Here is a 14,485-nt window from a genome sequence, read left to right as displayed (position 1 = left end):
CAAAACGAAATATAAAACAAAAACGGGACGACAATGAGGAGAAATAAACATGAGTAGAAACAGAACGAATTGCGACCGAAAGAGAGTATAAAATTAAAATAATGATGAAAAAAATGAAAATAAGTTGTGGTCTAATGGGAAACTGAGGTGGGAAAATTGATTTTGAAGACCTCTGTAGAATTTGAGTAAAAATGTTTTCAGTTTTCTTTTAAAAGAATGTAGAGAAGGGCTGTTTTTTATGTTATTGTCGCGGAAGCTCCAAAATCTATGACCATCGAACATAAATGTACTTTTTGCCAATAAAGTACTAAAACGGGGTACCTTGCGTTCCAATGGTGACTACCATTGTAACATGACCCAACATCAGCCAATCAAAATCAAGGATTTCATGAAAGATACAATGGGATGGCAAAGTTACTATAATAGATCATAGTTCTACATTTTCAAGATGGCGATCGCCAGCAAGCTTTCCTGCAAACACTGTAAGTGACACAAGACTGGTTATAGATAAGTAGAGGGACAATCACGGGGGACAACTGCCTCCTTATAAGTGAGTCGTTTTAAGTCGCGATATCTTACCAAAAGAAAGGGTTCACATTAGGTTTTTTCGGGCAGATTCACCCCGAACAAGCAAACAATCATTTCTTCCAAATAAAGTATTAAAGCGATAGTCCAGAATGTCCCTTTAATTGGTTTCAACAAACCGTAGGCCTATGCATCGAGGAGTAAATGCAATGATACTCATCAGGTGTTTCATTAAAAAAAAACATTTGCTCTGTGAAAATGACTCGTTTTTCACAATTTCGTCACCTTGGTTAAAAAGTCAAAATTTGTCTGGACGAAAATGTTGCTCTCGGTATGCCTATTTTGATGGGGAAGAGACCGGCACAATCTAGAAAATTTATAACGGATTTAGATTGAGACCGCCCAGAGCTAGGATAGGATGGGATGGAGGAAAGGAGTGGGAGTATACGATCTCCCAAAAATGTAAACAAAAATGTTTTGAGTGTTAAGAATTCGTAAGAGGTTACAGAAAGAATTTCGTGTCCATAGCCGCGTTTCATCCTTTCAAAACGCAGGCTACGTCAGTCTGCTCATAACTGGCACGTGGAAAGACTGAAAGGCGTATATATCGACCGACTAGCTATCAGACTTTCTCTTCTTATGGCTGGTCTCAGGTTCGCATCTAACCCCCGATGGAGCGTTGTAACCTAATGGATTAGTCTTTGAGACATAGGATCGCGTGTTCGAATCCCAGCCATGTCGTAATCTCCTTCTTCAAGAAATTGATTTCCACTCTGATGCTTTCGATACAGGTTAGGTGAATACCTGGGGCCCGTCTTACAAGAGTTGCGATTGATCAATCGCAATTATGGAAGCCAGGAAGTCAACATATAAAATGCATGTTTGTTCCAAAAAAAATTCGAGATATGAAGTATATCCATAATTTCATTGATTTCTTGAAGATTTGGTATGTTCTCCTTTTTTTTATTTATTTTTTTTACAAAGGACACTTAGCAAATATCCTGTAGAAATTTTGTTATGGCACTGATGGATTTCCATAGAGTTATGGAGAGTTATTTCCATAGAGTTATTGATTGGATCAATCAAAACTCTTTGTAAGACGGGGCCCAGGAATGATCAATTCCCAGAATGCACTGAGTGCCGCTGCTCGAGCTAAAGCCAGGGTTATAATAGTTGCGCTTTGTATTATCTGGCAAAAGGCGCTGTATAAATCCAGCTTGTATTGACATGTTACTGAGTCATCGTGTTGGCAATCCATCTCAACATTCAACAACCATATCCTTTCCTCTGTTCACCTCGTCACGAAGAAGTCTCAACTCCGTCAAATCCTCTCCCGGTTTGAAACATGCGTTAAGACTGTAGAAAGCAAAAAAACAGAAAGAGGAGTGGGGTAAAAATGTCAGCGATATTGTCTGCAGCATTTGAGTATTTCACATTCAATTCAATTCAAATAAACATTTTCTTCCATTTCATTACATTTTTCGTAAACATTAATTCATACATAAATCAATTTGTTATGCAAAATATAAATATGTACATGTTGGGTTTAAAGAAGAAGAAGGCGTATACCCTCAAAGCTGAGGCTTGTGGCGGGAAACGCCTATAGACATGAAGGCACGGGCCTGGGTACGGGCATTTTACATGTACATCCCTTCCCGATGTGAAATAATGTTGTATTCAAACTGAAGAAAAAAATGGTTCATAGGCCTTAAGTAAAAATATGCCCAGGGGCTGTCTGACAATTCATTCTGAGTGAAGAATTTGTTAGTTTGTGTATTTGTAACCTTAATTTCTGGGTTTTTTTTTTATAACACGGGGGTTGGGGTTGTTGTATCCGATCTAAGGGCTGTCATTAAAGTCATTTCCTCATAACCAGGGTAATGATGCAAAGTAATTTGTTGGGGGCAGGTTTTCGGCCTAAAACATTAAGAAAGTTTTCCCATTGCGTACTCCTCATGATTTGTGGAAACATAACCTTTGAGAGATATTTAGAGAGAGAGAGAGAGAAAGTCATTAAATGTGTTAAACTCACGCAATGATTCGGACAGAGCCACCTCTGCATGTTCGAATGATGTCCATTCCGCGGTTCGTTGTCATCTTAATCCCGGTGATGATCAGTCTGTTCAAAATATTGCAGATCTTTAAGGCATCGCAAATCGCTACCAATGTGTCATCATTCGCTGTGAAGTTGCAGCCGAGACCCACAGAAACATGCATGGTATTCAATTTTGGCAGACAGGTCATGATTCGAGGGATCACCTTCAACGTCTCCTCAACGTCTTCATACCGAGAAGACGATGGGGAATTGATTTCCATGTGGCAAAGTCTAGGGCATTTCTTCAAGAATGTCTCCAAGTGGAACTCTTTCCAATACTCCATGTGCAAGACAACTTTTCTCAGAGCCAGTAACTCGCCGACCCGGCTAAAGAAGTCAGGATGGAAGCTACAGTTGACAAGGGACAGAGTCTTCAGCTTCGCAGAGTGTGCAAGTGTTTCGGCAAATCGCAGAGATCCGTGAAGACCCAGAGTGCTCGAATTCAAAGATATCTTCCGAAGATCCTTCGGAGTATGTCCCTGAGTATTATTTTCATCTATGTGGTTGGCGCTGTCGGAGCTCACATCTTGTATAGTGAGAAAGGCCTTCTGGAGTACAGGAAATTTGTCAGACCAGAACACTGCCCCGAAGACTGTATCAGCTCTTGCGGTGCATATTGGTAGTTTGAGGCTTTCAAGGCTCTTGAAACATCCCTCCGGCAGGCGACTTAAGTTCTGGATGAAAGCTGGCCCTATTTTTGATCCGGGCATGTCTAATTCAGTGAGTGAGGAAAGATTTCCGAGTGCATAGATCAGTGCTGACGTTTTGGTTTCTTCAAGGTCACACCAGGACAAACTAACGGTAGAAATGCTTCTGCAATTCTCAATGTCAAGGGCCTCCACGAAGCTCTGCAAACTACTCAAGGGAGGAGCTGATATCAACAACTTCCTGATCACAGAATCACCAGTACTTCTTCTCTTAAGGAAATATTTAAGAGCAGAGAATGAATCACGCCCTGGGCTGTTCAATGCAACATAGTACTTTTCCTTGAATATTCGAGCCATTTCCTCATCCACAGATTCTTCTTCAGTACTTTCAAAATAGCATTTCAGCAGTAGGTCATGTGAAGCTGAAACAGAAGAAAGGTGCTGTAGAATTTCCCTTGCCACATTAGCATCTTCGCCGCAAGATAGCAGCAACAATCCTTCAAATGCTTGAGCAATAAACTTGTCCTTTATGAGCTTCAGTATCTCAGCGAATTTGGCATGGTTTCTCTTCCAGAGAGACGCTAGATATATAGCTGCACATTTCACCATCACCCCCTTGTGGGAAAATCGCACGCCTTTCAGGTTTTCACTCTGGAACCCTCTAGGTAGTGCAAATCCCGTGCTTTCCCCTCGAGTTTGAGATAGAATCCCTACTGCTAAACCGATCTCTGTAAACTCGCGACAAAAAGCAACGTCTTTCTGTTCCAACTCCCCTTCAGGGTTCCTTGATACTAACTTCTCCAGGGCAACCTTGCCGAGCCGGGACATCGTTGATTTAAGCGAATGCCTTGGGAGACCAGACTTGTCAAGTCCCGTTTTGATCGACCGTTTTCTAATACTCCTCATCCTTCGACAGAGAAGAGACAATCTTGTTCCATGCGTTGCCTCTGAATCATGTCTTGACCGATCTAAGTCATCGCTAAAATCTTCATCCCTGTTCTTAGCCTCGAGATGCGCCCACAAACTGCGAATGATGTGATTTGTCGTGTGGCTGGTAGTTCCAAGATGATTTCTTCCTGTGTCCTTGGAAAAACCTTCTTCCCAAAGATGGCATAAGATAGAACAAAATAGAGGATATGGACATAGAGTCTCCATGATGTTCGGTGAGGCTTCAACGTGGCGGATCAAACCCTGTGCCATCGTTTCGTCATCCTCAAAGTAAGTTAAGATGTAGGAGAATGTATCTTCTACCTTAAAACCTTCCATTTCCAGAAGGGTGTACTCTCGAATGACTGACTCCTTCATCTGTGCTACTTTCCAGAACTGTGATGTCACCAGAACCTTGCATTCTGTGAGACGTTTGTTCTCAATAATCTTCATCAGATTCCCGACCTTGTCACCTTTTGCCTCGCCCTTCTGCATTCCACCAAATCCATCAAGGACAAGTACAGCTTCTCCTGGATTTGCTTTCACGTATGCGTCTATTGCTTCTGCTGTAAATGCCGTGTCCTCTGGAAGCAAATGTTCCCGAACTGCATCGCCGAAATTGGACATTTCATTCAGCTTATGCAAAGGGAGCACAAACAAAAGCGGGAGGTCTTTGAGGGGTGATTTTGGATGACGTGACATCCAATCGAGGGCCATTTTCGCAACAACCGTCGATTTCCCTGATCCAGCGTTTCCCTGAAGAAGAATCCGGTTGGTTGGCAAGTTCTTCACCGCGCTGATGGTGAAGATATTATGGCGATGACGTTCCAAAGGAATCTTGGTGTGTTGCCTGACTGAGGTATCTTCAAGAGTGATACCAATGTCGGTAAAATAACGATCAACGGCTACCCTTGATCTCGCATCCCAAGGCAACAGTCTCATGGTGCAAAGTTGAGAGTGGTACTTCATCTCGAGTTCCCTCCGGAGTTTCCGGACGTCAAAGTTATCTCCCTTCAACAAGGCCGTGTTGAGGACAACACCACCGTCCACGCTGTCCATGCCATATGTCGATCCTGAAAGGAAAGACGTAGGTAGATAACTTCAGGGGCCAGTTTCATACAGAGTTACAAGTACGGTAACCTTGCCATTATGGCAGTTACCATGGTAACCAGGCTTAGCAACCAATCAAGGTTTCCATAGGAGTTACAATTATTGTAAGTCAACATGCAACGGCCCCCTGATCTTTGTCGAGTACAAAATCAATTTTCGACGGATTACATGTTAACTTTTAAAACGTATCCACAAATTTAAAAAGTTAACCCCCGCCAGTGGTGCGGTTTGCATGTACAGGAAGGTGCACACTGTCTTGTCCCTTACCCACAATCTGAATAGTCTTTTATCAACCGAATACCATTTTCTAACACTTCAAGACTAAATAATATATCGATTTTCCAACAAGATACAAACAAATTATAAGTTTTGAAAGTAAGACTTTGGGGTATAAAAAACTCTCCCAAACCCACTCAAACTTTTAATTGCATAAAAACTCAGATACCTTTAGTTTATTAGAAAAGATGGCAGATTTTAATAATCTACAAACACTTATGGAAATGAAATGAATGAACCACTAAATCAATGTTTTTAGAGTCTGAACTCTGTATCTCTGATATATGAAATATACTGTTAACATAAATGAAATTAAGTGTGCCATTAAGGGTAAGGGCCGACGCCTTTATGACTTTAAGGTAATAAGAGACTAAAAAAAAATAAAAAAAATAGGAGGGGAAATGAAAAAAGAGATCGTTCAACATCTTGGTCTTCACCTTGAAATTGTTGATGTTGAAATTAAATGCTTGGTGTGGCAATCCCGTACAGTGTGGCAGCATCGCACGGAGTCGTAAGCTTATCTTGATTAATCTTAATCTTTGCATTACGGTTACTCTAATATTGAGGAAGCGCCGTGTCTGGGTGGTGAAAGGCGCCAGACTCGGCAAACATGAATGCCTGGGTTCGATCCCCGACCACAGAATCTATGCCAGTGAGCAAGGCAACAGCATGCTTTTGCACATTAAACAAATGGAAATGCTATATGTTGCCTATATATACGCATTCTTTGTAACTATGCGGGCACTTGTTTGAAAAAAATAAAGAAAAATTCCCGAGAAAATGGCTTCGCCCCTTTTGTAACACTTCATGTTGTGCCGCTTAGCTTATACTCACCTCTGATTAATTGGCGTGCAACGGCACCCAGCTTGGCGTTTATCAGTGCATTCTTAAGACTATTAAGGGCCGTGTCAGCATCAATCTGGTCCCGACGCCACTTGATTAGCATCTGGTACGTGCATTCACCAAAGTTGGATCGGTTGTCCCTCTCAATATGGGCTAATTCAAGCTCCCTAGGTGGAACAGAAATCAAAGAAACTTTGTTTAAAATAACATTTATGAAAAAGACCCACCTTTATCATAATTACGACAACGTGGTTGAGAAAGTGATGTTTTCTGTTTGTAGCGTGAATGAATAATAATCCAACCAAGAGTTAGCTCCAACACAAGCAACGAAAATAGCAGAGTAAAACGATTGAATTGCGTGGAAGGAAATTGGAAGATGTCAAAGGGGGAATCGAACCCAAATAAAAACTTGTTTTTAGAGGAAAAATAAAAATCAGACAAGTTCATATGTTTTTTTTTTATACAAAAGTTTCACCTCAAATTCTATTTTTCGTTCATGGGGACATAAAAAAATGATACTACCTGGGTTATATTTAGATTAGTGTCCCAGGGGAATTGGTACTTAATAGGAGAAAACCACAATTCTCTGATAATTAATTACATGGAAAAGTTGTCCTTGCCCCCTTGTCATAATTTACCCAGTTGCCCATTTGAAATCTAAATAGTCTTAGGGATCTCACTTTTAAAGCAGCCATAACTTTCTTATTGCTTGTCCGATTTCTTTCAAACCTTCACCATTCTCTTTTATTTTTTTTTCTCCTTTCCAACACAAAATGTTATGACCATGGCTTGTTTCCATTTAAAATGGAGCGGGCTAGTTCTAATGTAATTTTTTCAGGTGATGAAAACAAGAAAAAGGAAAGAGTATGGAAAAGAGAAGCATTAGATGTGCAACTATACAATACCCTTTGGTTTTTTTCAAATAAAATAAATAAATAGTACCAATTAATAGGTCATCTAGACCCCCCCTTACAAAAATGAAAATAATAACAAGAACATTTCCCTGTCACTTCTCCTGATATGCGGTATCATAATTTTAGGGGAATATCTTTATTTTGTCATGATGATAAACATGAAGTTTGAGGCACATTCAAAACTGGAATTGGTTTGGGGCATCTTAATGTATCTTAAACATAACGTGCGGGTTCGGCACATTTTTAATGATCGCATAAAGGAGATTCAGAAACACCTGTAGTGGTTTTCTTTTCATCAAACACTGATTTCAACATGATCAGAGCTTGATCACTTTATTTTACATTGATCATGCAAAGACAGCTGATTTACAACTTAATTAATTCTTTTCATGGAGCACTTCTCAGTTAGCCTATTCAACTTGATTCTCCTGTCTATCTCTAAGCGGATGTTTTTTCTCACTTAGCAACGACTAGCCAATCAGATTTAAGCTGAGAGCAACCTCATGGTTAATTTTTACACTCCAAGACACGCGGTAGAAAGTCTTCACCTAGTAAGGACATGTACAATTTCTGCTAGTCATTTTTCTTTGCAACACAACAAATAGCTCTTACTTTGGATTTATTTTTCATCATCAGGATTTCAAGTTCTTCATTTTCCATCCTTTTGATTTTGGACATATGTAAATATATATTCATCGCTTGTGTTATCCAATTAAGTGGACAGCGTGTAATATTTCTAGGAGAACATCTCGTGTCACGATTACCCTATTCGCGACGCGTTTCGCTGAGGCCTCACGTACGCGGTCGTTCTTCATCGCGACATCGTTCTTCATTCGCATTTATCTTGTTTATGGACATCGCATTAAAGGATCCCGATGAATTAATCGCCACTTGATTTTCTACATTTTTGCCTTCGCAAAGAGGACCTCAGTGCTGGTGAGTCAATCAGATATTTTTATGTTAAGAAAGTTCTCATTTCTTACAATTGGTGACCCCGTGTTCAAATCACGTCGGGATCACCCAATTGTAAGAAATGAGAACTTTCTTAACATAAAAATATCTGATTGACTCACCAGCACTGAGGTCCAATATGCGAAGGCAAAAATGTAGAAAATCAGATATTTTTATGTTAAGAAAGTTCTCATTTCTTACAATTGGTGATCCCGACGTGATTTTCGAGACGCAACAATTTTCATCATGAATCAACAATCAGCTAATCCAGCTGCTGCGGTATCGCATGTCGCTGCAGTCGCCTTAAAGCTTCCCCCATACTGGCCGAACGATCCCGCTGTATGGTTCGCTCAAGTACAAGCCCAGTTCATGACGAGGGGAATTACTTCAGAGGAGACTCAGTTTGCGTACATTGTGTCTGCACTTCAACCTGAGATTGCACAGGAAGTCAGGGATATTTTAATGAACCCTCCTAAGGACACACCGTACTCGCACCTCAAAGCAGAATTGATTCGCAGGACATCAGTCTCGGAGCAGAAAAGACTCCACCAGCTACTTACCCAAGAGGAACTAGGGGATCGAAAACCCTCCCAGTTATTACGTAGAATGGAACAACTGCTTGGAAGTGATCATCTTGATGGAACAATCTTCAAACAATTATTTTTGCAGCGACTTCCACATCATGTCCAGACAATTCTAGCGTCAAGCCGCGACGACATGAAGGTGACACAGTTGGCAGACTTGGCTGATAGAATCATTGATATTGGTTCAACAAGTACTGTTTCTGCTGTTAGTTCGCCCTCGTCTTCTACTTCTAGTTCAGAGTTGTCACAACTTCAACAGCAAGTAGACAGACTTACATTTCAAGTGCAGTCATTGACTACGCAACTTCAACATGAACGTGGTCGATCTCCAAATAGGCGCCCTCAACGTCCAAATACTCATTCAAATAGACAACGTAGCAGGAGTAGCAGTCAAAAGCGTCCTCTCTGTTGGTATCACTGGAAACATGGTGCAGAAGCTCGCAAGTGTACACCGCCATGTAACTTTAATCACGCTTCTTTGTTTTCGAGTGATTCTCAACAGCCTTCTTCCAACACCCATGCTCAGGGAAACGACAGAGCCAGCCGGGATTAAGAGCGACGACTCGTGCTGGTGCTAAGAATAAGAATGGTCGCTTGTTCTACATTCATGATCGGATCAGTGGTACTCAATTTTTGGTAGATACTGGAGCGGAAGTCAGCATAATCACGCCATCTGCAGTTGACAGACAACGGCATACACATTCAGAGTTCACATTGGAAGCGGTTAACGAGTCTCGCATTCGTACGTATGGTGAACGCTCCATCACTTTGGATTTAGGCCTTCGAAGGACTTTTCGTTTTGTTTTCGTGATTGCCGATCTTCCTACACCCATTATTGGAGCCGATTTCCTGGATGAATTTGGACTGGTTGTAGATGTTAGGCATCGAAAACTTATTGACTCCACTACAAAGCTCACGATCGACGGCATCCGTGCTCCACTTCACACGCAGTCTGTCAGTCCTATGTTTTCACGTTCATCGACTACAGGCAGTGATGAGTATAACGCCATCTTAAAGGAGTACCCAGACATCACTCGTCCTGACTATCGCCCCAAAGCTGTCAAACATTCTGTTACGCACCACATTGTAACGACAGGACCTCCATGTTCCGCACGTCCACGTCGTTTAGCTGCTGATCGCCTGACGATAGCACGTTCTGAGTTCGAACATATGCAGGAACTGGGGATCGTTAGACCGTCGAGTAGCAATTGGGCATCCCCGCTCCACATGGTTCCCAAATCTACACCAGGTGATTGGCGCCCATGTGGGGATTACCGTGCTCTTAACGCTCGAACTGTACCAGATCGCTACCCAGTCCCACATATCCAGGATTTTACAGCATCATTGAATGGCAAGGAGATCTTTTCGAAGATAGATCTCATCAAGGCATACCATCAGATACCCGTTGAACCATCTGATATACCGAAGACGGCAATTACCACACCCTTCGGACTCTTCGAGTTTACGCGAATGCCTTTCGGACTTCGAAATGCAGCCCAATCCTTCCAGCGTTTGATGGACGAAGTGGTCAGGGGCTTGCCTTTTGTCTTTGTGTACATCGACGACATGCTAGTTGCTAGTGCAACAGAGGAAGAGCATAAGGAACATCTCCGACTTCTTTTTGCTCGCCTTCACGAGTATGGTATAGTGATCAACCCTGCCAAGTGTGTGTTTGGTGTGAGTTCTCTCATCTTCTTGGGACATCACATCAGCGCAGATGGCATTCGACCCCTCGAGAAGCGCGTGGAGGAGATCCGCGAATTTGCTCGTCCTTCTTCTATTCGACAGCTCCGTCGTTTTCTAGGACTTGTCAATTTTTATCGACGATTTATCCCCAAGGCAGCAGCTATCCTCGCACCACTTACCGACATGCTCCGTGGTCAGCCGAAGAGATCAACCAAGGCAGTTGAGTGGACGGAAGAGCGCATCAGTGCATTTGAGCGTGCGAAGGAGGAACTTGCAAATGCTGCTTTGCTTGTACATCCTTCGACAGATCTCCAAACTAACTTGATGGTTGATGCATCAGATGTAGCAGTCGGTGGCGTCCTTCAACAGTACGCTGATGGTATTTGGAAGCCAATTGCGTTCTTTTCACAGCGACTCAAACCTACCGAAATAAGATACAGCACTTTTGGTAGGGAATTATTAGCTATTTACCTCACGATTCGCCATTTTCGTTATTTCTTAGAGGGACGCGAGTTCACAGTCTACACAGATCATAAGCCATTGACCTACGCTTTGCGATCGAAGCCTGACCGTCACTCTCCAAGAGAAATCCGCCAGCTAGACTATATCTCGCAGTTTACATCAGACATACAGCATGTACACGGTGTAGACAACACAGTAGCTGATGCCTTGTCTCGACTGCATGTGGATGCTCTCCACACATCATTTACTGTTGATTTTGATCAGATTGCAGCCGACCAAATTGATGATGAATGGGAAGAGATACAGAAATCAACTTCACTGACATTTAAGCAAGTACCACGGCCTTCAAGCGACGGAATGATTTGGTGCGATGTCTCTACAGACCACGAGAGACCTTACGTCCCGAAGAAACACCGCCGCATGGTATTTGAAGCGTTGCATAATATGTCACATCCTGGTGTACGCTCTACCCAAGCAATGATTACTTCACGTTTTGTTTGGCCAAGTATGAACAAGGACATACGTACGTGGGCTCGTTCATGCTTATCTTGCCAGCGCTCTAAGGTCCATCGACATATCAAGGCACCACTTGGAACCTACACTGCGCCAGACGCCAGATTCAGTCATATTCATGTAGACTTAGTCGGTCCATTGCCTTCGTCAAATGGATATTGTTACATGTTAACCTGTATTGATCGGTTTACAAGATGGGCCGATGCTTTCCCAATATCAGACATTACAGCAGAGACTGTCGCCAAGACACTTGTGCATGGGTGGATTTCCCGATTTGGCGCACCCTCAACCATCACCACGGACAGAGGTAGGCAGTTTGAATCGCAACTCTTCCAAGCACTCACTTCACTTCTTGGGAGCTCTCGTACACGCACCACTGCGTATCACCCTGCGGCCAATGGTATTGTGGAGAGATTCCATCGTCAGCTCAAAGCAGCACTTCGAGCGCAATCTGATCCCAGCAAATGGCAAGAGTTTTTGCCTATCGCACTTTTGGGCATACGCACAACGGTAAAAGAGGATCTTGGATGTACACCAGCAGAACTGGTGTATGGAACTACACTGAAGGTTCCAGGTCAGCTGGTGGCACCAACGACTCCGGACTCTTTCTCCAACCCAGGCGACTATGTTCATCGCCTTCGCAACTATATGATTGACATCAACCCTGCACGAACACGTTCTCAAACTACTACATCGCATGTTCCACCTGATTTGCAAGATTGCTCGCATGTATTTATCAGGTGTGATGCTGTCCGGCCATCACTTCAGCCGCAATATGATGGACCTTACAGAGTTGTTAGTAGGACGCCAAAGTTTTTCATTTTGGAAGTGAAAGGGAAGAATGATTCCGTCAGCGTTGATCGTCTCAAGGTTGCTCATCTGCCATCTACTACAAGCATGGACAATTCAATTCAACATCATGCATCATTTTCATCGCTACCTACTCCTACTGCCTCTACTCCACCGGTGCGGACAACCAGATCAGGTCGCCGCGTCCATTTTCCAGCTCGTTTTGCCCAGTTTTCCAATGGATGAAAGGACATCTTACATTATCATGGGACCAGTGCTTTGTATCGATCAACTTAACTCTCGTTCGTTGATCTAGGAGGGGAGTATTGTAGTGGTTTTCTTTTCATCAAACACTGATTTCAACATGATCAGAGCTTGATCACTTTATTTTACATTGATCATGCAAAGACAGCTGATTTACAACTTAATTAATTCTTTTCATGGAGCACTTCTCAGTTAGCCTATTCAACTTGATTCTCCTGTCTATCTCTAAGCGGATGTTTTTTCTCACTTAGCAACGACTAGCCAATCAGATTTAAGCTGAGAGCAACCTCATGGTTAATTTTTACACTCCAAGACACGCGGTAGAAAGTCTTCACCTAGTAAGGACATGTACAATTTCTGCTAGTCATTTTTCTTTGCAACACAACAAATAGCTCTTACTTTGGATTTATTTTTCATCATCAGGATTTCAAGTTCTTCATTTTCCATCCTTTTGATTTTGGACATATGTAAATATATATTCATCGCTTGTGTTATCCAATTAAGTGGACAGCGTGTAATATTTCTAGGAGAACATCTCGTGTCACGATTACCCTATTCGCGACGCGTTTCGCTGAGGCCTCACGTACGCGGTCGTTCTTCATCGCGACATCGTTCTTCATTCGCATTTATCTTGTTTATGGACATCGCATTAAAGGATCCCGATGAATTAATCGCCACTTGATTTTCTACATTTTTGCCTTCGCAAAGAGGACCTCAGTGCTGGTGAGTCAATCAGATATTTTTATGTTAAGAAAGTTCTCATTTCTTACACACCCTAGCTTGGCTAGCGGATAGGTATATAAATGCCTTTTCTGTTAGTCATATCATCAATATCTTCTCTTTTTAAACATACAAACAAAAAAATCCACAGAATCTGTAAAAACTACTCTATTCTGCACAACACACTCCTGGATACGGAATACTATTATTAAAGTGATTGGTTAACATTGGTTTGACTTTTAAAAAATCTGAGCTAGAAGGTCATACTTGTCACCTGTGTCTGTGATATGTTACAAAAATGAAGCCCAGAAAAAATTGCGTTCGAAAATAATTATTTAGTGCTTCAAAAATTGAAATATAAAGTGACCGAAAACACCATCTTAATTTCATCCCATACACTTATGTGTACTATTTAGGCGTCTATAAGACGCCATTTTACAAAATCGGGGTTTGCCTTGTAGTTTTAGCTTTTTTCATTCTCAATAATGGTTGTTTTCAGGGTTTATTAGTTCTAATACATGCACTTGTACACATGTTTCATCTTGGTTTGAGAATTCTTTAAATCGGCTGCTCACAAAGTTAAACAATACCTTTAATAGGAAATGGTAGGAGATACATAGTGCATGTTAATAAAATGATACTTGCCTCAATCCGAGCTCCAGTCCCAAGAGACGCCAAGATTCGGGCCCTATCTGCTGGGCGATGGTCATGAGCTGAAGATCGGTTATGGCGTCCTCAACGTTGACCTTAACTGCAGGGTTAGCTTCAGGAACTCCAAGAGTGGCCATTATTATGCCACCCTTTCCTGAAAAAGATTAAAACACACACGCTGTATCATTTCATAGCAATTAATTAACACCGATCTTAACAAAAAGGTGGTATTCTAATTTACCAACATGATTTCGATTATGGATAATCAATATCTATGCCTATGAAGTCGTGGATTATACAAGGGGCACATTCAGACGTTATTACCAGTCGCTGTATGGACAGTATAACATCAATCACCACCACTCAGGATCCATGCTGGGGTGTGGCAGACGGTAAAGGCGCAACCAGTAAAATTATTACCAAACAAAGCAATGGAACACCTCTGGCTGTCTCGTCGGCATTAACGCGATCCAGTATAGCAGCAGTGCTGACTTGGAAAACAATTAGGTCCATCCCAACAAACAGTTG

The 14,485-nt window shown here is 42.0% G+C and overlaps 1 protein-coding gene across 1 annotated transcript; it reads right to left on the bottom strand.

The window, feature by feature from the left end:
• Positions 1 to 1,535: 1,535 nt before the first annotated feature.
• Positions 1,536 to 14,106, bottom strand: LOC129258901 (uncharacterized). The gene is made up of 4 exons (XM_064098544.1): positions 13,952 to 14,106; positions 6,415 to 6,590; positions 2,558 to 5,267; positions 1,536 to 1,881 (listed from the first exon to the last, which is right to left on the bottom strand). The coding sequence occupies exons 1-4, from the start codon at positions 14,092 to 14,094 to the stop codon at positions 1,785 to 1,787; spliced, it is 3,126 nt and encodes a 1,041-aa protein (XP_063954614.1). The 5' UTR covers positions 14,095 to 14,106; the 3' UTR covers positions 1,536 to 1,784.
• Between the last annotated feature and the right edge of the window lie 379 nt (positions 14,107 to 14,485).

This window comes from Lytechinus pictus, chromosome 4 (genome assembly GCF_037042905.1).
Source record: "Lytechinus pictus isolate F3 Inbred chromosome 4, Lp3.0, whole genome shotgun sequence".
Lineage (NCBI taxonomy): Eukaryota > Metazoa > Echinodermata > Echinoidea > Temnopleuroida > Toxopneustidae > Lytechinus > Lytechinus pictus.
This window is presented reverse-complemented; position numbering and strand designations above follow the sequence as displayed.

Bases quoted from the DNA above. Each gene is read 5' to 3' on its own strand.
- LOC129258901 (XM_064098544.1), bottom strand. From the start codon at position 14,094: ATGGCCACTCTTGGAGTTCCTGAAGCTAACCCTGCAGTTAAGGTCAAC. The intron at 6,591-13,951 runs GCAAGTATCATT...TGTTCCACCTAG, and splicing joins GGACTGGAGCTCGGATTGAG to GGAGCTTGAATTAGCCCATA. The intron at 1,882-2,557 runs GTGAGTTTAACA...TGCTTTCTACAG, and splicing joins GGCTCTGTCCGAATCATTGC to TCTTAACGCATGTTTCAAAC.